A 24,251-nucleotide genomic window follows, 5' to 3' on the forward strand; every position below is an offset into this window, starting at 1 on the left:
AATGATTCATGCCTAAACCAATTATTACTGTGATGTTTGTGAAATGGTGATTTTCCTGATTCCAAAATCATTTCTTCATTTAGTAGTTTGCATCATACTATTAAAAAAGGTTTTTTCTTCTCCAACTTTTTTTTACTCATATACCTATTTATATTAATATATATTCATGGATTCCTATTTTATCCAATGCTTTCTATTAAATTTCATTACTTACTTAATGCTAAACGTGTCCAGTATTTGGCCAGTGGATGACTGTTCAATCTGGCTTCTATTTATTCTGACATGTTCCGTAATTCTTCAGGCAGTTCCTCTCTGGCCGGCACAATGTGATATTCCAGGCTTACCTTTCCTTTTCTGCCCTTAACCCTAGAATTATCCATTTACCCAAGATGCCCTGGCGATTGATAAAGGCACAAAGATCTGGGAGCTAAGTGTGTTGTTTCCTACTGGATGCCACTGCTTCTAAGCTGTCTCAGTAAACAGAGCTAGAAAATGCATTCTCTCTCTCTTTCTCTTTCTCTCTGATCTCTCTATTTCTAGCTCTCTATCACTCTTTTGAGTTCATACAGATATATTCAATTCTAGTCCAATATCCAGCAAAGAGGGTTCAATAGAGTCTTACCTATTTTCTTAATCATTTTTCATGTGAGCTGCTCCATTTCATTTTAAAATTATCTGTAGAATTTATTTGAAGCCTTATATAAAGGCAGCTATCTCCAAAGAAGATTTGTGTTTGCTTTGTGAGGAGCTCAGGGGCACCGTGAATCTAGGATCTCTGAAGGCAGGTTTGTCATTAAAATTTCTAAGGAAAATTTTAAATTCCAGTCCTGTTAAGGAATCTTTTTTTGTTGTTGGTGTCAAGACTGAGATCACCTCTGGTTTACTCTGACCCTGATAATAAAAGTTTTTTCAATCCAGTCTTTGTGGGTGGAGGGTAACCTGTGAGACTTTCAATTGGGCAGGCCCAGAGCTGTGATTTCTACCTGCACATCTTACTAAGGGGTCAGAGACTAAATCTAAGTTTGTGAAATATCCAAAAAGCACTCACGGCAAAAGTTGCTTTTTTTTTTTTTTATTTCCTCTCTGGGCTCTTTTGCTATTTTACTTATTTTTCTGTAGATTTCTTACCATCTTATCACCTTTGCAATGCTTTTGAGAGGAGGTTTTGATATTTTATCCAACTTTTAAGTTCATTTCCAGTGGAAGCATTAGCCCTAATAATTTGATAATCTCATTCAAAGAAATAGAGGTTTTGATCTCAATTCTCCTATATAAATTTTTCTTGTAAGAGGTTCTATTTACATGAACTTATAAATTACCTCTGAATGAAACTAGATTCCTACACAATCCAAGATAATATTTGGCTATACTTTGATTTTCATCTTATACAATAAAGTTTCTAACAGTAGAACCAAAGTAATACTTTAAAGTTATGTTGTCATTTTAATAGTTTCATTGAGCTATACTTTGTATACCATACAATCCACACATTTATAGTTTATATTGAGTAGTTTTTAGTATATTCACAATGTTGTACAACCATCACCATAATCTAATTTTATAACTTTTGATTTACCTCCAAAAAAGAAATCATATTAGCAGGTATTCCCTCCCACCAGTTACCCAGCCCTAGGCAATCACAACCCACTTTCTTTCTCTGTAGATTTGTCTATTCTAGACTTGTCATATAAATGGAATTGTACAATATGTTGTTTTTTTATGACTGACTTATTTTGCTTAGCAAACATTTTCTCCCATTCTGTAGGGTCTCTTCTCACATTTTTATTTATGTTATCATTTTTGTAATAAAAGTGAATTTTTAAAAATTCTGTTGATGTTCAGCTTACCTATCTTTTTCTTGTTACTTGAGTTTTTAGTGTTCTACCTAAGAAGGCTTTAATCAAGGTCATAGAGATTTATTCTTCTGTTTTCTTCTAAGACTTTATAGTTTTAGCTCTTACATTATGGTCTATGATCTATTTTTAGTTAATTGTTGTGTATGATGTAAGGTAGCGGTACTACTTCACTGATTTGCACATGAATATCTGGTAGATCGGTTTCTTGAAAAAACTTTTTTTCTCCACTGAATTGTTTTTGCACCCTTGTAGAAAATCAAGGTAAGGAAGTCTCCCTCTATTCTTAGTCTGGGTAGTGTACTTATGATGAAGAAGTATGGAATTTTGTCAAATACTTGTTCTGCATTTATTGAGATGATCTTGTGCTTTTTGTCATTTATTTTGTTAAAATGATGTATTACACTGATTGGTTTTATGATGATAAACCACTCTTACATTCCTGAGATATATCCTAATACTTGGTCATAGTGTCCAATACATTTTATATGTTACTTGATTCTGTTTACTTATAGTTTGTTGGGGAATTTTACATCTATATTCCTAAGAAATATTGGTCTGCACTTTCCTTTGATGTCTTTGTCTGGTATAGGATCTGAGTGATACTGGCCTCATGCAATAAGTTGGGAAGTTTTCATTTCTCTTCTGTTTTCTGGAAGAGTTTGTGAAGAAGTGATGTTAATTCTTTCAATGTTTGGTAGGCTTCACCAGGAGAACCATCGGGGTCTGGGCTTTTCTTTGTTCATTGTTTGAAAATTACTAATAAATCTCTTTATATGTTTACGTATATCCATATATATCTTTATATGTTTTACATATATCCAAAGTTTCTATTTCTTCTTGAGTGAGTTGTAGCAGTTTGTGTCTTCACGAGATTTGTCCATTTCAGGAAAGTTACCTAATATGTTGACATATTGTATGACTTTGTAAACTTTAATATTTCTGTAAACTGATAGTGATGTCTTCTCTTTCATTCCCGATTTAGTAATTTGATCCTCTCCTCCATTTTCTTGGTAAATCTAGCTAAAAGTTTGCCAATTTCATTGATTTTTTTTTTCAAAGAACTAATTTTTTTTTTAGATTTTGTCTATGATTTATCTATTTTCTATTTACTTAATTCTGCATTAATCTTTGCTGTTTCCTCATCTCTGTCTGGTTTAACATTTTTCTCCCTTACAGCCTCTTGTTTTTTCTTTAGAAAACATAGCATGGTTTGTAATTATTTTATATCCTTGTAATTTTGTGCTTATTTTCTTCTTTATTGTTCATCCAACCCCACCAGATTGTAAGCTCCATGAAGACAAGGACTACATATAACTTTTTCTCCATTTTTCATCATTTCAGTGAGAGGAAAATTCAAAATACTAAGGAAGAGACTGGAGTAAAAGATTTCATTGCTCTTTTCTTCACAACAAATGTAATACTAAGCAATATTTCTTAATTCATCTTCTTCCAGACCTCTGATAGTTTGGGGCCTCAAGATCTCATTGCTGCTTGGTAAGCAAAAGCAGGCAAAGAGAAAAGGTTACCTATACCTCACAATTCAGTCCCTGTAGTCAAAATGGGAAGAAGTTCTGACCCTTCCATTACACAGGTCAGAAATTGTGAGTCTTTGGTAACACAATCACAGCTCTCTTAACTCACTGGGGACATTCTGGGGTAAGTGTCCTATTTTTCTAAGATGGAAACCTAGCAAATAAACTAGCAGAATTTCTTAAAAAAAAAAAAAAGTAAAAAAAACAAGTACCTTTATCAGGAAATTTTCAGGCATTTCATACCTTCTTTCTGCTTTATAACTATTTTCTCTTCTTTAAAACTTCTTCATAACTATTATGTTATATAGTCTATTGCCTTGACAAAAGCATTGTGTTCCTGTTTACTTTTCTAGTAAGTTGAAAAGAGGCAAAGTTTATTGGTTCTCTCTGCCTCACTTTAAGAGGAAAATGTATTACTTGTGGTTGTTGGAAAATATTCAGGGATGTTGTTGAGGAGGAGAGTACCTCATAGTATAGGCGTTTAGTAAATATTTGTTTAGTGAATGAATAACTGAGAGCCCTTTGGAGCTGTGTAACTAGAGAGACATAATGACCTTTGAAAAATCCTTTTACATCTCTAGATTTATGTCTTCCTCTTTAAAATAAAGAGATTGGGTCATATAATAGTAACATTACTTAATGATTTGCTCGTCAAAGAATTGCTTTCAGTGTTTTTCCCTTCTAATTTAAAAACATAAAACTGTAAAATCATGCTCTACTGAGGAAGACACATGATGAAATTTTTTGAAGATGATGCATTGATATAAAAGAAAAATAGAACTTAAGCATATGAGCTATCCATTCATTCTGCTTGCAAAAAAAAAGGTGGATGCAACTGAACCCTAAGATCAGGAAGCAGTTAGCTCCTCTCTGTTACTTCCCCTCCCTTGAACTGTAATTATTATGACACATTTTCTGTCCATTGACAATAGAATGAACTAAGTTTGAAATCATTGTCAAAAAAATGATTTTCTCATATATATATTGAATTATCTTAAGGATACATTTTCATTTTAAAAATTACCTTGAAGAAAGAAGTGTTGAGGGAGTTATTATATATTACCTGCCCAGATGGCTCTAATCAATTTCTTTTTCCAGTTTAAAACTTCTGATGGCTTCCCATTGTCTATAGAACAAAGATCTTCTATATTATCATGACATACAAGCCTTCCATCTTCTATATTATCATGACATACAAGCCTTCCCAGCCTCAGACCAGGGGGTCTCCCCAGTTTTGTTTTCTGAGTATTTCTTCACAAGCTCTCTGCAGCTCTCAACAACTTGCCATTCCCAGCACACTCCAGGAATTTTCAGCTTCATGTCTTAATTCCTACTGTTCCTTCTGACAAATGTTCTCCTCCTGAGTTGGAGTCTGTTAATTCTTTAAAGTTCCACTTGCTGCCATCTCTTTTCATTCTTCCCTGATTTTTTTTTTTTTTTTTTTTTTTTTGCCTTGTTGAGTTACATGAATGATTTCTCTCTCATTTGTGGTCTGATAGTAGTTATGGCATGGCACTATGACCATCTCCCCGGATTTTCTCCTACCCTACTCATTTGCTGAGAAAGGAACAATTTGGTTTTCATGTTTGCATTCCACACCTTCTTTTGTTCTTAACACATAGCAGGTACTCAGGTTTTTTTTGGTGTTAAATTGAACCGCATACCTTCAGGCTTATAAATTAATGGTCAGGGCTTCAAAGCTGGGATAACCGCATGTGGTTTTAAATCTTAATGTTGCTACCCAGTACCTCTGAAATTCGGAAGAGCTGCTTAATCTCATTGTGTCTCCTTCCCCTAATCTATAAATTAGGAATAAGAATACCTATCCTGGAGGATTTTCACAAGGAATAATTCAGAAATGCCTACCATGGTTCTTAGCACGCTGTAGTTGTTTAATAACAGTGAAAGATCTCCTGGGGAAAGAAAACAAGGACAGACAATGAGTGACAGTGTGGCAGAGCCTGGTCTTCATGGGATGCCTGTTACTGAAAACAAGGAGCTTCCTAAGCAGGGGCAGACACCCAGGCCAGAAATCCATCCATGCTCACAAAGCTGGGGGAGCTGCTTGTGCACACGTCCAGTTACAGACACTGGGGAATAACTCATGGCGGGCAACATGTAGAGTCAGTGCTTCAGAGAGAAAAGTGATAAGTAGAGTTGATTTATAGTGGGGCTTTATGGTTAAAATCAGTGACTATATACATTAATTCTACATACCTTTTAGACCGAGTCCTCAAAGTAAGATTTGATAAACTCATTCTTTATAAATTTTTTAAGTATAAATATATGATAGAATTGTGTTATTAAAATCAGTGTGACTTTTGATCTTAGAATCGAACAGTTTTTTTTTTAACCTATAGGTTTTGTGACACACGCTGTCACCATCTCTGCTTGAGCAATTGTAAAAGTGTTTTAACAAGCTTCCCTATTCCCAATCTCTCTTCTTAATTATCATAAGTAACCCAAACAACTGCCAACTCCTTAGTGTGTCACACACTTTGTGATCATGCTTTTACCTCCCTCTCCGTGCTTTTTTTTTTATACAGTCTGCCTAATACTTTAAACCCTAATAATGTCGTCCTGCTTTTGTTCCCTGACCTCAGCAAGTTTGTTCAAGCCTCTGTGACTATGTACATTGTATCTCTTTTTGCGGGGAACCTGTTCAGACATTTCTTTTCTTAGATAATTGCTACTGCTTCTTTGCAGCTGGGTTCAGTTGTCACCTTCTCCAGAAGCCTCCCTTGACCCTGAAGTACTCCAAAGGATCCTGTGAAATCTTTACCATAGCACTTAATGTTACTAGGTTGACACCATCTCTTTATGTGGCCCTCTAGCTCACTAGCTCTCATATTCCTCTATTCCAGGAACCCTGTTTATCCTTCTTCGTAAGCAAAGAATCTAGCATACTCCTTGGTAAACAGTAGGTCAAGCACAGAACTGGGTGATCACCTCTGTGTCCTGAATAATATAGCTTATGAGGTAAAACATTACCTAATTCAGTCTCCAAATTATACCATATTTTCCAGCCTTAGTTTGACTTATTTTAATATTTCTTATGGTTACATCAGATATAGTAATTTATTTTCTTTTAGAAATAGTATTCACTTCACATTTCTTATTGACTACCATTCTCATATATTTTTTTCAGACTTCTATGATTTTTCAGTCTGATAGTCTTGGTATTTAAAAAGAGAAGGTTAAAATCATTTGTGGCACATACTAATATAATAAAAGATATAATCCTAGTAGTGACTGTTCCTAAAGACAGAGAGACAGAGACAGAGAGAGCTAGGTTGATAGCAATTTTCTACAGATAGATTTAATATTCTAAAATGTTGTAAATTAGAAAAAACAAAAATGGTCTGAAGAAAAATATTATGTTATGTACTTTTCATGTAGAATTTCCTTGTAAATTCTTGTATTTGAATGTCATCTATGCATTAAAAAAAAAAAAAAGGTTGTAGATAAAAGCTCAGAGCATATTTTACAAGATATAAAAACATTTGTACATTTATGGGGTGCCTGGGACATCTGACTCTGCTCTAATCACAGCAACGGAGGCCTCCACAGTGGCTTTGGTCATGATGGGAGTTATTAGCCTTAGTATGCTCACCGGGGCCTTTGGGAGCCTGCCCGTGGAAGAACAGCAGGAAAAAGCTGGGCACACGGCTCCGTGGGCAGCGGAGCCCTAGCAGCAGACATTTCTGGAGGCAGGACTGGGTAGTGGAGAAAAAGAGCGTGCATGAGCACACAGAAGGTCCTCTATGGGGGGCATTTCCAGGGAGTCAAGGCTACCGAAATAGCAGGTAGGAGTTTAAAACAAAAATACTTTTTTATTACTGTTCTTATCCCATTTTTAGTCCTAGAGTACAGTCATTTGGGCAATCATGAATTGTGCTGCTTTTTGTTATTATAACTCATTGTCATCAGCTTCCATCATTATAGCACAACACTGGAGCCAGTTTGCCTATGTTCAAATTGATTGCACATAGATTCAATCAATCTGCCTATGTTCAAATTCAGATTTTGCCACCCACTAACTGTATGACCTTGGGCAGGTTCTTAAATTCTGTGTCCCAGTGCCTTCATCTGTGAGTCAGTAATAACAATAGGACCAAGCACATTAAGTTGTGAGAATTACATGATGTGATATGTACGAAGTGCCCTGAAGTGAGCCTGGCATGCAGTAAGTAATATAGGAATATTCACGGTTATTAGTAGTGTGATTATTTATTCTGAAGATATCTCTGGAAAGTTTCTCTATTTTGTTAAATTGAATTTTTCTTCCACAAAGTCATATCAAAGGATAGACTATCCTGGAATATATAAGTTCATATTCTCATTAAATATAACTTATAACATTTTGATATTCTTTCTCTTTGCCTTATTCAAATGGCTTGTCCTAGCATGAGTATGAACCCTACAGACACCTTTATCAAATTACAGCCATAAACAGCAGCATGGGATTTTTAAAATAAAAAACAGAGGCATTATCTCAATGGTAGAAAAATTTCAATATTGACTAGGGAATTCACTATTTGTTCTTAAAATGCACTCATATTATATTTTCTAGAAATTGAATATATCAAAAACATTGTTTTCATAGTTTTTTCCCCCTATATTAGAAAACTAGAGTATAAACTTTACCCAGTGAGTGATGAATCCACCTGGCTTAAGGTTTTATGTAGGTTACATGGTCACTTCCTTCCCCATTTCTTACATTGTTCAGAGCATTGATCATTGAAGAATCATATCCTTCTCATTTTGTAATTCAAAGTAGCATTCTCATATTTTAAGTATATATGCTCGCTAAATAATTCAAGTAGTATTAAATGTTTTGCATTATCATATGTTTAAATTTTAATTAAATTTGTATTTTAACAAAATATACTTTCTTCTTACACTTTTTTTTTTTAATTTTTATTTATTTATTTATTTTTGGTTGTGTCGGGTCTTTGTTTCTGTGCGAGGGCTTTCTCTAGTTGCGACAAGCGGGGGCCACTCTTCATCACGGTGCGCGGGCCTCTCACTATCGCGGCCTCTCTTGTTGCGGAGCACAGGCTCCAGACGCGCAGGCTCAGTAATTGTGGCTCACGGGCCTAGTTGCTCCGCGGCATGTGGGATCCTCCCAGACCAGGGCTCGAACCCGTGTCCCCTGCATTAGCAGGCAGATTCTCAACCACTGCACCACCAGGGAAGCCCCTCTTCTTACACTTTTAATTTCTTTTAAAATTTGTGTTTCACATATATCTTTTTGCTGTTTTAATTCTTTTAAGCCACTATTGATTCCTCCTAACAGAAAACAATGTCAGGCATGGAAAGAAAGTTCGTGGGTAGCTCAGCAAGAGCCAACAAAGTCAGACTCGCCACTGCATGGTATAAGATCGCAGGCCAATTCTCCTTACCCTTCTAGTCTTGTTTTCATCATATGTAAAATGGGGCTAATAATATTCCCCTGAGGATTAATATTGTCAGGCCTGAGATAATCTGAGTGTAGTGCTCATTTGAGGCAATCAATACATGTTAATGTCCTTCCCTTCTCCACCCAGATTTTAGTTGTAAATTTTTCAAGTTAAAATGCTGCTCTTTGCAAAATGTCCCTTTACTTTTGGATACCTGGAACACACGATTATTTTCAAATGGGCTTTCCCTGCTGTGCTAACAATGTATCAAATCCACAGAATATCACTCCCATTTGGAGTTCAAGACAAAGCAGAATTAACCACAGGGGCAGAGGCCGCAGGCGCTAATGGGAGGGACAGCAGGTCTCCACATATTGTTCCTCTTATTATGGAGGCTATGGTTGCATTATGATCTTTGCAAGGCATCTGGGGAACTCCTCTGATGGGACACCTACAGTGTCATGCTTGCTTTTTGAGAAAATATTTTCTAAAAATGCATAAGGCTAAAAGTTTCAAAGACTATTATTTTACCTTATTTTGTTCTCAGCAAGGCAGTTTCATTTTGTAGCCAGGAAATGAAAAAAAAGGAAAGAAAGAACTGTATGACTTTAGGAAGAAGTAGAACTAGTCTAAAATGAATTAAGTATCCATCTTTTTCATTTTTTGAAATCTGCGGTTTATACATATCTGTATGCAATATACACATATACATACACTCTTAGGAGTTCTTCTTATTTCCTCTTTTCCATGTGACCGTCTTTTAAAGTAATGTATCTTTTAACAAATATGCAAAGCTTCTTAGAGCTTCCATTCCCAAAATGCAGTACAATTAGAATTTGTACAAATTAGAAAATGTACAAATTTCTCATCTAATCCAAAAGAATTCATAATATCATCTTGGCCTCTAAGTAGCCTTGTTGAATTTAGTCATGGACCCTTCCAGTTCAAGTTACTAGAGGGAGACTGGCTATCTTTACTGAATGGGTATTACAAGCTTCAGGGTACTTTGAATTTTAAAATGTTTATTATTTCCTTTCAATTTTATTATTATGTAATAATAAAACCATAGTTCTGAACTTTTTGATCTATTATATAATGCTATGTTTAAAGTAGCTAACAATGAAAACAGAAAAAAACCTGACATATAGGAAAACATTATAACTGAAAGAAATTAAATCTGAGTAACAGAAAATATTAAATAACTCGTATCTAGGCTCTAGGGAATTTGTCTTGGTGAAAAACTCAAGAACAACTCCAATGATTCAATAAAATGGTCATCTCAGAAATGAGGAGCTAGTCTCTTTCCCTTTTAAAGAAAGAGACTCAGAATATCTACTTCTTACCTTCCAGTCACTCATTGTTGTGGAAGAACTTGGCTTCCATCTCCATCACCCAGCTGGAATCATCCTCTTCTGTATCCTTCATATCATCAGTCAAAATCCCTTGTGGTGCTGTCACATCTTTCAGTGCCTTCACATCATCTCTGCCCCGGTTGCTGCTCTTTTCGTTAAGGATTTTACCTTTTCCCACCTGGAAAATACTATCCTAACGTCCAGTCTTAACTTCATACTTCTTTCATTCTCTACTTTGTAGTCGTATCTGTTACCTAAATGCACATCTGATCAGCTTATTTCCTTGCTTAAAAATCTTTACTAACTTCCCATCAGCCTTTATAAATATTCAGACTTCTTAGCATACATAGAAGCAGGATGTCTTCATGATCTGACCTCTGCCTCACCTTTCTATTGTTGCCACCAATTATAGTTCCTGCTGTGCACCATGCACCAAATTCTCCAGCCACACCAAGTGGCTTGCAATATTTCAAAATTCTAATATTTCATGGCTCTATATATAATTATTTTTCTGGAATATATAATACACTGCATCCTTCTTTCATCCACTGACACCTATTCAGTTTTCAATGAATTAGGCATTATTTGAAAGACTCTACTTATGCCCTCAGTGGAGGAATTTGCCTACCACTGTGCACCCACAATAACCTTCTTTAGAAGTCTAAATTATTATAAAACATATATATGTATATCATAATAAACAAAAGCTGTCCTTCTTCTGCATCTTCATCATAATGGTGTTAATAGAAAACAGATTTCTTTTACACATATTGTGTCTCTAGGATGTACATAATACCTATAGGCACTCCATAAATAATTGTTGAATGAAGGGACTTATGTTTTACACTACCTGAAACTAGTTTTTGCTAATCATGAAGGGCAGATATTTGTACCTCTGGGTGCATCATTTCTTCTCTCTATTGCAAAAGACCAAAGAATGAGCCATAACTTCATGTAGAATTGACGGTGTTGATTTATATTACAGTGTTACAAATCATCCTTCAGAAAATTATTGTATAGAATGCACTGAATTTTGCACAGGTGCTTAGATAGCAAGGATTATGAGTATTAATCACAGTAGAAAACTAATATGTGTGTTTTGAGTATTTCAAACATGTTTTTTTTCTATCCAGTCAAATAGTGCACACCACTAACATGGTTCAAGACTATAAACAATAAATGATATGTACAACCTCCAAAAATACAGTTTATTCATTCATTTATTAAACAAATGTTTTTTAAACACCTGTTTGTCCTAGGTATTCTTTTAGGCATTGGGGATATGGCAATGAACAAAGAATATAAAGATCCTGCCTTCATAGAATGTATGATGGTGAAAAATTACAACAGATATGCAATGTAATTACAAATAATGAATATATATATATATAAATGTATGTATATGCATATGTATGTTTGTAATACATGTATAGTGTTTTATATATATAGTGCCGGATGTAAATGCCCTCTGGAAACTTCCATGGGCCAGTACTCAAAGGGATTTGTTAGATAAATAGCATAGCTCCCTGACTCCATGAATACAAAACTCTGAGGTTTGTGTTCTCCACTAGGGTCCAGAGTTTCCAACATGAACAAGCTTCGTTTCCCTCTGTAGCAACCTCCTTCATAACACAATCTTTACTGACTTCCACTCCTTAACTTTTATCCTGAGTCTTTATATTTAAAGCAGCTTTCTTGTAGACGATACATAGCCTGTTTTTTTATCCACTGTGACAGTTTTTGTCTTATAATCGATGTAATTAAAGTGATTATTGATATAATTGATGTAATAACGACCATGTTTGTCATCGTTTTCTATTTGTTAAATTTGTTCTTTGTTTCTCTCTCTTTTTCTGCCTTTTCAGGTTTTAATTGAACAATGTATATGATTCAATTTTATCTCCTCTCAGTGTATCAAATATACTTCATTTTAATACTTTTTTAGTAGTCTATCTGGAGTTTATAACATACATATTTACTAATCTAAGTCCACCTTTACATATCACTATACCATTTCACATGTAGTGTAGGTGCCTTTTAAGAGAGTATTCCTATTCCCCTGTCCTTTCTGACATTGCTGTGATTCATTTTACTTATTTATATGCTATAACTACCCAATTCAGTTTGGGTATTATTGTTTTAAAAACAAAGTTAACTTTTAAATAAATTTAGATATATCCATTTTACCTTAATTTATTCCTTCTATAACACTTTTCCTATATACTTTTCTTCCTGAAGTACTCCCTTCAGTGTTTCTTACAGGGAAGATTTGTTGATGATGAATTTGATGGGTTTTTGTTTATCTGATAAAGGCAAAATCTGAAGATTTTCTCTTTGTCTTTCTGCTGTATAAATATGATATGTCTAGGTGTTTGTTGTTGTATTGTTACTTACATCCTTTTGGTGTTCTCTGAGCCTCCTAGATCTGTAATTTGGCATCTGCTATTAATTAGGAAAAATTTCACCCATTTTTGCTTCAAAAATGTTCTGGTTCTGTTCTTTCCTTCTGTTCTGGTTTCTTCTTTCCTTCCTTCCTCTTTGCATTTCGATTTGGTAAGATTATATTGGCACATCTTCAAGTTCGCTTTCCTCAGCTGTACCATGTCTACTGAAGAGTCCACTGAAAGTATTCTTCATTTCAGTTAGAGTGTTTATTTTTTTAAATATAGCAGATTTAGAGTGTTTTTTATTTCTAGCATTTTCCTTTGATTCTTTCACAGAATTCCCATTTCTTGGTTTACATAACCCATCTACTCTTGCATGTTGTCTACTTTTCCATTAGAGACCTTAACGCATTAATCAGAGTTCTTTGGAATTCCCCAATAATTCCAACATCTAGGTAGTATCTGAGATCCGAGGCTTGTTCTAGTGCTTGTTTTTTCCCTTCAGACTGTTTTTTCTTATCTTTTAAGATGATTTGTAATTTTTTATTGAAAGCTAGACATGTATCAAGTAATAGGTCCTGAGATAAATAGACCTTTATTGTGAATATTTCTATTAATCTGTCTAAGCGTTGGACTGTGTCTGTTTTCTGTAGTTATAAGCCCAAGAGGCCTGAAGTTCCTCCACTGCCCTTGATTGTATGTGCCTGTTTAATTTTCTACTCTTCTGTATACACCTCCTCAGAGAGAGTATCCTGCCATCTTTTCAGAGCTAATCCACTATTACACTGGAGCCCTATAGCTGGGTTGGTGAAGTGTGAGAGACAGGGAGTATTCCTAAACCTTTTGATTAGACATTAATCCTTTAAGGTGTCTGTGTCTCAGAGCTGTGACCATCATATGTGGTTCTCCTGTGGTAAAGCTTCTTTTTTTTCTCTCACCCCAGGCCCCCCACTCCATCTTTCGGCTATAGAATTCTCACTCTGTTTTCTCAAAGCCATGACCTGTGTTGACAATGGTTCCCCTACAACTTATGTGAGACAGAAAGATTGTAGGGAGAGTACATTCCTTCCTTGGATGGAATAAGGTCTTTCAACTGAGATGTGGAAATACTCTGTCCTTTGGGAGTAGTCTTCAGTTATAGAGAAGGTTCTTGGCTTATTTCACAACAGTTATTCTTCCCATTCACCTTCCAGGGACACAAGGGACGCTTTCTCAAATTACCATCATGAAAACCTGGTGGAGTTCATGAAAGGAAAGCCTGTTTGGGGATCCCTATAAGACTGCAGCCTCCAAGAGTTTCTTTCTCACACCAGGTTTCTGTCTCACACACTATATAATCGGCCCATGGAAATTCATCAAAGTTAACATTTAAGAGTTCCTAGCAGCTCATGGCTCAGCAGCTTCTGAGCCAAGTAAGCAGATGCTAATTGCTCTATCTCTGAATGTGCCTGTCTCTTCAGATTTCGAAGTGGTATTTTGCCCCGTGGCTTCTGTTCTTTGAGAGTTCCAAGAAAAATAATTGATTTTCATTTTCCATAGATTATTCTTGTTGTGAGGACAAGAGCGATGACTTTCAAGCTCTGTATGTGTCAGAGCTGAAACCAGAAATCTTTATCAACTTCTACTATTGTTTCCTGAGATCTCAAATAAACCGCTTGATCTCACCTCTTTGTCTCGGTGTCTATTTCTGGGAGAACCTAAGTTAGGAAAATCACTGGGACAATTTACTAGAGAAACTGCTCTGTCTTCCTTTAGATTACTCTCACAACTGAGACATAACATATGCACCAAACCACCATTCCATGTCTTTCTTCTACTTCTCAGAGAAAATGGCTGTTGCCTGTCAATTCAAGAGATTTCTAAACTGAACCAAGTACTCTAAATGACTACCACTCATATTCTACACTGGGACCCTTTGTGGAATCTACTGATATAGAAGTCCCTTGTTGGAATTTTATATATATGAATGACATTATATATATCTATCTATATATCTATATTTGAACTAGAGTACTACGCACCTCAGCTAGCGTTCAGCTTCGGTACACCTGATATACATTTTCTGCCTCGAAATGAGATCCCCCACAGCCTTGCTTTCTGCACAGGGAGACAGCAGAGTGATGTTAACTTTCAGCCAACTATTGAAACATGCTGTCCCTCAGATTTCTCCAAATATGAATAGAAAATTCTAACTCAGTCTTCTGGTATTGTCTCAAGTTGTACTAAATACTAGCTTAAATTAACCAGAGGGTCTAAAAAGTACCAGCCATAGGCCAGGGCTTCCAGTAGGATCCATGGATGGAAAAGAAACAGATGCCTCCAAAGAGACATTGTCTTGATGGGGAGGAGGATAGCCAAGTGAGATAGACAAGATTATACTTTGACTGAGGCTTGGGGATCCATACTTCTTTTACCTGAACAGGTTCTAAGGTTAGAAATCATACTGTTTATCCAGTGGTTGTTATCAGCTAAATAATCACAGCATGGAAGTAGATAAAACCTTATGAATGAACCCTCTTGCCTTGAAACTATTGTAATTCTGAAAGAAGTTGTCAATTTTGAAAAACAGTTTTATTTGCTCCCATTCTTATAAACGTGGACATTAAAGTATACATTGTCCTTGCTATTAGGTTGTACTTGAGTTAGCTCACCAGAGCTGTCTCTAGGGATATGCTGTTCAATACACAGCCTTTTTAGTAGTCAGCCTCTGCCTTCACCTTTGATGGTGGTATAGACGAGTTTCCATTTCTGTGGAATCCTTGGAAAAACCTTACATTTAAATGCACATTTTAAACTATAATTCTGTTCATTGCACCTGTGACTTTTGATAAAATTGTGACTTTCTGACTCAACCCTTAGTTGTCTCTCTATTCCTTAGAGTTGTCTTGTTATCCATTCCTTAGCCTTTGAGATAATAGAGCCTAGCCCTTCAGAACAGAATGACATATATTTTGAGACAATAGCATAGAGTTTTATCACCCAGAAAGTGGTTGCCCTCTTGCCTAATAGGGAAAGGATTTAAACCAGATAATAATAACAACAGTTTTTCCACATGCTTCATTTGTACCCTATCTCTCCCTTATTGTTAATATAGCTTTCAGACTCCAGGGCCCAAAGGTATTCTATAGCTGTTTTCTTCCTGAATAAACTTTCTCTTCTTAACATTAAAAAGAAAGATAAAAGAGGGAAAGAATACAGAATAACGTGTTTCTCTTCTAGAAGGATGATAAGGGCAGTCATCTTTGAGGAAAGAACATTTTAGTAGAGATCTGCCAGGAATGAATGAGTGTTTCATGCAAACATCTGGTATAAGAACATTCCAGGGAAAGTAAGTAACAAGTCCAAGGGTCAAAGTGAGTGTATAATTAAGAGTTTCAAAAACTTTAAGGAAATAAAGGTGGCTAAAGTAAAGTGAGAGAGAGAGAAAGAATGATAGAAGATGACGACAGAGATGTAGTGTGAGTAACACGTAGAGTAGGACTTGTAGGTCATTGTAAAAATATTTATTCTGATAATGATGATGTACTATTAGAGAATTTTGAACTGAAAAATGATATCATCTAAAATTATTCTAGAAAATGTATCTTGTCAGAAAGACATTCATAGAAAATACCAGAAAAACTGGTAATCTTCTCCCAGTTCATCTTAAAAGTCAAGTCCAGGACAAAGACGACTATACAAGTAGTTTATTTATTTGGGGCATGATCCCAGGGAGCAGAACTGAAGTTCCAGAAAAGTAGAACAGATAAGAAAAGCTAATATTAGGATATACTTACTGTTTGCCACTAGTGCAAGTAACTGGTGTTCCTTCTCACTGGGAATCTCTGTGGAATCTTAGAAATGTGTCTCAGAAGTGTCTGCCTGGTAGATAAAAGGGGAAATAATTTATCCTTGAGTTCTTACCCTCCACAGTGGTCAAGGGTGGACCTAAATGGTATTAACTCCTCATCATTCCTGGGTGGTACATTTATTAGTGCTGAGTGGGAATCCACAAGCTCCCATATCATGAGTCAGAGAAGCCCCTGGATGGTAAGGGAAAGATGCCTCAACACAGCCTGGGACAAACTGCAGTCAAGTGGTACCACATGAGGCTGCTGGAGAATGTCTCAGAACCTGTCACTTCGGTAATAACTGGAACAAGAGATACAGCCCAGAAGATGTGCAGTATTTTTTTAAATTAATTTATTTATTTTTTTGTCTGTATTGGGTCTTCGGTTCGTGCGAGGGCTTTCTCCAGTTGCGGCAAGCGGGGGCCACTCTTCATCGCGGTGCGGGGACCGCTCTTCATCGCGGTGCGCGGGCCTTTCTCCATCGCGGCCCCTCCCGTTGCGGGGCACAGGCTCCAGACGCGCAGGCTCAGCAATTGTGGCTCACGGGCCCAGCTGCTCCATGGCATGTGGGATCTTCCCAGACCAGGGCTCGAACCCGTGTCCCCTGCATTAGCAGGCAGATTCTCAACCACTGCGCCACCAGGGAAGCCCGATGTGCAGTATTTTATAGAATGTGTAGACTATGGATTTCCAGATGAAATGTCTTCTATCTAGATATCCTCTTAGAAGAGAACAGTTTTGTGATCTCTTCCTTGATTAATCTTTTCATTACAATCAAATTTTAACAAAGCCTTTTTTTTTTTTTTGCTTTCTCTCTTTAGAGAAACTATAATGAAATTTATCCTGCTTATAAATCACAAGGATGCTTTTATTCTTGATGGAGCAATAGGAGAGACAGAGACAGAGGCAGAAGGAGAAAAGAGATTTTCCAAAGTATTTTAAGTGTTAATTACGTACAAATATGTTTTAGCATTGAAAATAATTATATACTAACAGTGCCCAAGCTATTTATATCTTTGCAATTTTAGCTACTTTAAATAGAGTATTTCTAGCAGAAATAGTGGTTGTAATATATGATTACAACTACTATTTAGCACTGATAATTTATATGTAATTTGGTATTAGCTCTAAAGATGTCCCCCAAATGACTGGGTACCACAAGCCCAAACATGAGCACAGCTACTTTAATAATAGTGTATCTCTAGTGCTGCTGGTTTCTGTTATATTTGTTTTTCATACACATGCAAAGCAGAAAGGGCAGTGCTAATATTCTTTATTTTTTATTATTTGTCAAGTGTCTGCCAGTGCTGAGCTCTGTTAAAAGCTCTGGAGATATCACAGTCAGCAAAGCAGGTGTGAAACGCTGCCCTCCTGGAGCTCACCATCCTCAGGGAAGGTTACTCAATGGCACCGAGATATGGTTGACTTCTAAGAGAGGCTGACCATCATTTGACGCTATATGTTACGCTGATGCCAACATGAAATGTATCATTTTGTAAAAGAAAGTTTTCTCCCTTCAAAGTTCTACTTTGATACTATTCATTTTAAATATAGGGTAGATGGAATGGCCCTGTGACTGTGGATAAACCATTAACTTCCATTTCAATTTGCTGTTCTGCAAAAATTATTGCACTGCACAGTTGCTAAGGTTGCTTATTGAAAGATTCTTGACTTTATAACTTTGGAATTACATATTGCTTTCCTGAAGAGAAGGATTCAAACTTTACTATTTTTAGATATATGTAAAATGTGATGGGTTTGGATGACTTGACCAGCTACAAGAAGTTCACCCCTTCTTCACTCTCTGCCATCATACTCAGTGGAGCATTCGGAAGTGTGTACATAATTGAACAGAATGCGTTTGCCTGATAGAGGGGGAAAATTTGAGGTTGAGGAGGATATATGAGCAGCTGTGTTCCTCTTTCATCTTATTCAAATGCATTTCTTACCTTCTGCAGGGGGATGGCTGTGTTGAATATGTGTATATTGTGCTTTACAATACCAGTCCATGCTTCTTTCAACACCATCCACAGTGGAGAAGGAGAGGGGCCAGGGGACACTGGGCATGTCAGCCTAGCGAGGGCTAATTTTGTCTGCATACAAACTTTAAAAATGTTTCTCTTGGCATTGAAAGCCTTCGTTCCTAAGCCCCTTCTCCCCCTTCACACACACAACAGCTAGCCTTTCCTCATCTTCCAGGATCCTCCAGTTTACAAACTTTTTTTAAGTGTATAATCAGTGACAGTACATATGACTCTTTTCCTTATGACACATTCAATAACCAGTCCTTCTATTCTACTAATGTTTTCTAGAACACAGCCCTTACTTCTTCCTGCAGTTTATATCAAGTTGAAAGTTCTAGCCTAAAAATGATTCTTACTGTGAAATTATTTGCAACCTTAACTTCAATTATGCCATGTTTCTTTTAATATCTTAGAGGAAGATACAGAGATAAAGCAAGAGGGCAAACACATGCCAAAATATTAACAATGATTTCATTAAAGTGAAGGCTTTATAAGAGTTTGTTGTCATCTTCTTGTAATGTTTCTATAGTTCTGAACATTTTTCAGAATGTGAGGTATAATCAGAAAAATTCAGAAAACTACAATGAGGATTAAAACAAAGAGAGGGAAGACCTATAGCACAAAAGAGACTAAGAATCATATGAGATGACAGTAACATATGGGCCTTATTTGAACAAACTATTTTAAAATATTAGACAATTAGAGTTATTTGAACACACTGACTGGATATTTGATGATAGTAAGGAATGATTGTGGGACTTTGTTTAGGTCTGATGCTGATTTCATGATGATGTTTTTAAAAAGTTCTTCTATTTTAGAGATACATACTGAAAGATGTACAGATGACATTGTATGAACTTAGGAAAGTCTTTAAAAATTATCTGAGGCAGGGGAAAGGATATGAGGTAGGAGAGGATAAAATGAAAGAAAGTTGACCCTAAGGTGATAATTGTTGAAGCTGAGCATGAGGGAGTTATTATACTGTACTTTCTACTTTGTTTTCTGCTTAAAAATTTAAAGATAATGAAGTGCTATGGATCAGATTATTTGGGTTCAAATATGAGCTGCACATTTATTCGTTATATATCCTTGAGCTAGATATTGAACTTTCCTGTGTTTTAGTACTCTCACCTGTAAAATGAGGAAATGTCTAGAATACACATCTCTATTATTTTAATCATGATTGAATGAGTTAATACATACAAACTCTTAATCGGTGACTGACCCTAAACAAGCACTGAATAAATGTCAGCTCTTATTTTTAGATTTGTTTTTCTCTTTCAAATCTATGCTAAGTCTAATGATTTTGAAGAATGCAATTTACCTAAGAATCTCAGTTTGCTTTACTCAAAATTTTCCCACTTTTGTGGAATGAAAAATTAAGAAACAATTATTGCTTCTCTGGAGGAATATCAATGTTAGGAAGACAAAATAAACCCAAAAAAACCAAAAAAAAAACCCTTACACCAAAATAAGAAATAACCAAAAATTTAGAGAGAAGAAGTAGCTTAACTGTAATTATAATTAATGGGGAGAATCAACTAGTTTGCAAAGAAATTACTATTCTAAAATATTGTTTTGAAAGCTAATTCTGCTTTGAACCAAAGACTGTTGCCATTATAATAAACTCACATTGATTAGAATTTTATCTCTGCTCTGTACGCTTTAGCCATGAAATCATAGTACTTAATTATTGTTTCATTTAAATTGGATAATCCACAAAGTATTATTTTGAAGATTTTGTAAAAATTCAGTAAGCAGTTTAGATCTATGAGACTCATTTTCATCTTTTTAAGCTAACTTTTTTTAAAAACATATTGGATGCAATCAAAAAGAATAATGGGGAATATTTCACAAATCTGCTGAGAAATGGTAAATTTTTCAAATTGACAGCTCATATATGAACAATTTGAATGATTTTGCAATTTATCACCTCTTGCTGTGCAGTTGATAAAACTAATCAAAGATAATGACGAATCACTGTCTTTAAAGTGAGAAAGAGGGCTATGTATATACAGACTATGGCAAATGCATTACGCATTACTACAAAGTATACTACAAGTTATACATATGAATGATGGTGTACATTATGATATGATGTGTACACAAATATATAGCGCAATAAAGTAAGGAAAGTATTAATTATTTATTAAATTACAATTAGTAAACCACTTTCAAATTTTGTAGAAGCAATTTAGACATTCAAACTATGAGTTCTTTCTAGCCTGTATATTTAGTGAGAGGACGTTTGTCATTGACATAGAGAAGACTGTGCCGTTTCATCTCCAAATCCTTGTGCCTGAACAAGTGAATGTCTTACGGTAGCACATAAGAGGCCTGAATATGTAGTTATTTTGAATTTTAAAGAAGTTGAGCATGAGACAATATGTAAATTAGAAACGTAATATATTCTAAGGTAGGGATCGAAGTTTAGGTCTTCTTTATATCAGCATTTCAGTGAAAGACTTGGGCAGTGTTTCTACATGTAATGTTTATTCATGTCTGGTAACATCAACATTTAAGGAAGCATGAAATAGCAAGTAAATTTAGATTTAAGAAAACCTAAGACCTACAAACATTTTGCTATTTTATGCTTTGTAAATGAAAGCTAATGGTAACTCACTGCATTTTTCATATTTTCAGGAGTTTGATTGTATAGTCATCTTTATTTACTATCAGCATGATGAAAGCCATCTGTTATACAGTTTAAGTCTTCTCAGTTTAGGTAAATAACTTGCAGAAAAGAATCTCATTTTCCAAAGACTAGAGAATTTTTAAAAGTTCAACCTAAATTGATATGGGTCAAGATGAAAACATTAGTCAAATGAAAGCTACTTGGGATGAATAAGTTGCAAACAAGCAAACAAAAAAACCAATCTTGAATATTTGCACATCAATAAGGACCTCTTCATAAAAGACATATTTTAGATGTTGCTCAGAATTTTAAAATTTTATGTTAGCTAAGTCATTGCCAGAAGTCAACAGTTGAATCAACAGCTATATGAGTTTCATATTTTTTTCTATGCTAACATAGCATAAGAACTTGTTTAAGCAAGGGCTTCTATTTCTTTCTGTGATTTGTTTTTCCTCTCCATATTTCTACTATTCTTTCATCATTTATTTTGACTTCTTCTGTTTATCTTTAATGTTCTTTAACTGATAATTTCTCCTAATTTGGTTTGCTGCTATTTGCTTTATTTTTCTCTTTCTCGGTTATATTATTTTTAATTCTAATTACTATACTAAAGTTGTCAACTGTCAGAAGAAAGGAAACTCAGAGGAAAACTAATTGCTTCCTTCCTTGAAATTTTATTTTGCAGGATTATGCTGAGAAGGAGAACAGCATAGCAAAAGCTCTGGAAGATCTGAAGGCCAATTTTTACTGTGAACTCTGTGACAAGCAGTACTATAAGCATCAGGAGTTTGACAATCACATTAATTCATATGACCATGCCCACAAGCAGGTAAGAAAGAGGTGTCAAAAAACCTCTAATATTTCTGAACTTTTGTAATAATTTGAATTGTGTAGACTGTATGAATATAATATTTTTTCTTTGCTGTGCAGTTTTTAAAGATGTCAATCTGGGGTCATAATTTGATGACTTACAATGAAAGACATTTTTTTAAAAGCACCAAAAGTAAAGTCAGAAATAAATAACTAATATAAAGAAATACCATTCAGTTGCCTTTTAGTAACTGACAGTAATTTGAAAATTGCATTCTTCAGGTGGTGATCCTCTATATTTCAAATTTATTAATTTCAAAATATGTTAATCAACTAAAGATATTTACCAAATATAAATGAATTTATTCATAGTTCTTTATGGAAGGCATTTCCCATTTAAACTACCATAAACGTATGAGAAACAAGTTTTGGTATGGTAAAACCAATCTAGGGTTACTGGTTAAATAAATAATATGTATATGATTTAGTTTATTTTAATGCTATTTCATTTCCCTATTGATTGAAAATCCAAGATTGATTTTTTTCAACACTGTATGTAAAGATTAGTTTAAAATAGTGACATCAGAAGTGACATTAATAATATAGATTTTGTTTTTCTCATATGCTTTACTTATATCAATGCAACTGCATACATTGTTTGGCTTACTTGACATGATTCAGTACGCTTAGTTATTGTCAACTTATAAATACTTTCCTTTTTAGCCATCACTCACAAATATCATCCAAATGTCATTTTGGTATTAATAAAAGGTACATTTTTTACCCATGAACTTACACTAAGTTTCCATTAACATTTACGATAAGTATGAAAGAGTAGGGGGAAATGATTACATTAATTACTTATGGACCAATGACATGTATTTTCTTTTGTTGTCAGTTTTTCCATTCTCTCATACAAACAAAACTGAACAAAACTGTGCTTGGGGAGGCTGTTGCAGGGAGAACATTACCCTCTGCTTACATATGTCACTGATTAATGCTGACTAAATTTAATGATCTGCCCTTGCCTTTCTTTTCCTGGTAGTAGATCCACAGGCACACCAGTTAATGAAAAGGTTTTGATGGAAATATCATTCCTTTTCTTACATAAAAACACATTCATATAAGTATATCATTGCTTGATTTGAACATTAAATCCATCAGGAAATAATATTGATTTCATTCTATGGTAACTTGCATGTGTTTTATAAAAAGATTCTGGAATGCTCTTCCCGATGTGGTAACTCTAAGAAAGTTGTTCCTCTGATTTTTCCTAATATCTTCCTGTATTCCTTACAAGAGTGCAAAGATGGAGTGTTATTTTATCAGCAAGGTATTAAAATGCATTTATAATTTCTTTTTGGCTTCACTCATGAATAAACATTTCCTATTAGCAACTAAAAAAAAACATATGTATGTTTCATGGTGTAAACTAGGTATTTGGAAATGTGTATATGTATGTATACATGTATTTTAAGAATATCTTACCAGCTACATCTTAATGTCCTTTGCCAAAGAGTGCTTTGTTCAACAGTAGGTTGTCTGGAGGATCAAATTCACTTAGATTATCAGAGGACCTTTCCATTTCCATATTCTAAATGGAGTTAAGATACTATATACTGTACACAGATAAGCTAAGGGAATTCAGGGTAAATTTGGTTTGTTCTTTTGAAGGAAGGTCTGGTCACTTGATACTACTCAGGGGCATCAGGCTCTGGAGACAGACTATCTAAATGGCCATGAATTCTGGTAAATAGCAGAGTCTTAACTGATTAATTTAACATGAGACTATGTTACAGTAGCTGAAAGTACTTAAAATCTATATGATCATTGTATTCCCTCGCCATAGGATTGTGGCATATGTTTGAGACTGTCTTCCTAAAGAATGCACTCCCTTTTCTGAACAGACACTTTATCCCAATGACAGTTAGCTCTGTTTTTACCACAGGATTCCCAAACCTTGGCCACTTCGAATTAAGTAGAGGGGAACAAAATTTGGAGGTGGGCAATTCAGATATTTTTCTCCTGAGAACTGGAACCAAGGTAAACAAACAAAATACAAACCAAAAAGCACCTATCGCACAAGACCTTCAAGATGGCGGAGGAGTAAGACGTGGAGATCACCTTCCCCCCAACAAATACATCAGAAATACATCAGAACACCTACTGAACACTGGCAGAAGACCTCAGACTTCCCAAAATGCAAGAAACTCCCCATGTACCTTGGGTAGGGCAAAAGAAAAGAAAAAACAGAAACAAAAGAATAGGGACGGGACCTACACCTCTAGGAGGGAGCTGTGAAGGGGTAAAGTTTCCACACACTAGGAAGCCCCTTCACTAGCGGAGACAGGGGCTGGTGGGGGGGAATCTTTGGAGCCACGGGGGAGATCGCTGCAACAGGGGTGCAGACAGCAAAGCGGAGAGAT

At 35.3% G+C, this 24,251-nt stretch overlaps 1 protein-coding gene across 1 annotated transcript in view; it reads left to right on the forward strand.

Annotated features, from left to right (window-relative positions):
- ZNF804A (zinc finger protein 804A) overlaps positions 1-24,251 on the forward strand; it is a 314,323-nt gene that overhangs the window by 226,940 nt on the left and 63,132 nt on the right. The window contains exon 2 of the mRNA XM_007190366.2: positions 21,701-21,844. Coding sequence (XP_007190428.2) covers positions 21,701-21,844 — 144 coding nt within the window. The remainder of the gene's footprint in view (positions 1-21,700; positions 21,845-24,251) is intronic.

The sequence above is a fragment of the Balaenoptera acutorostrata genome, chromosome 8, assembly GCF_949987535.1.
Source record: "Balaenoptera acutorostrata chromosome 8, mBalAcu1.1, whole genome shotgun sequence".
Classification (NCBI taxonomy): Eukaryota; Metazoa; Chordata; class Mammalia; order Artiodactyla; family Balaenopteridae; genus Balaenoptera; species Balaenoptera acutorostrata.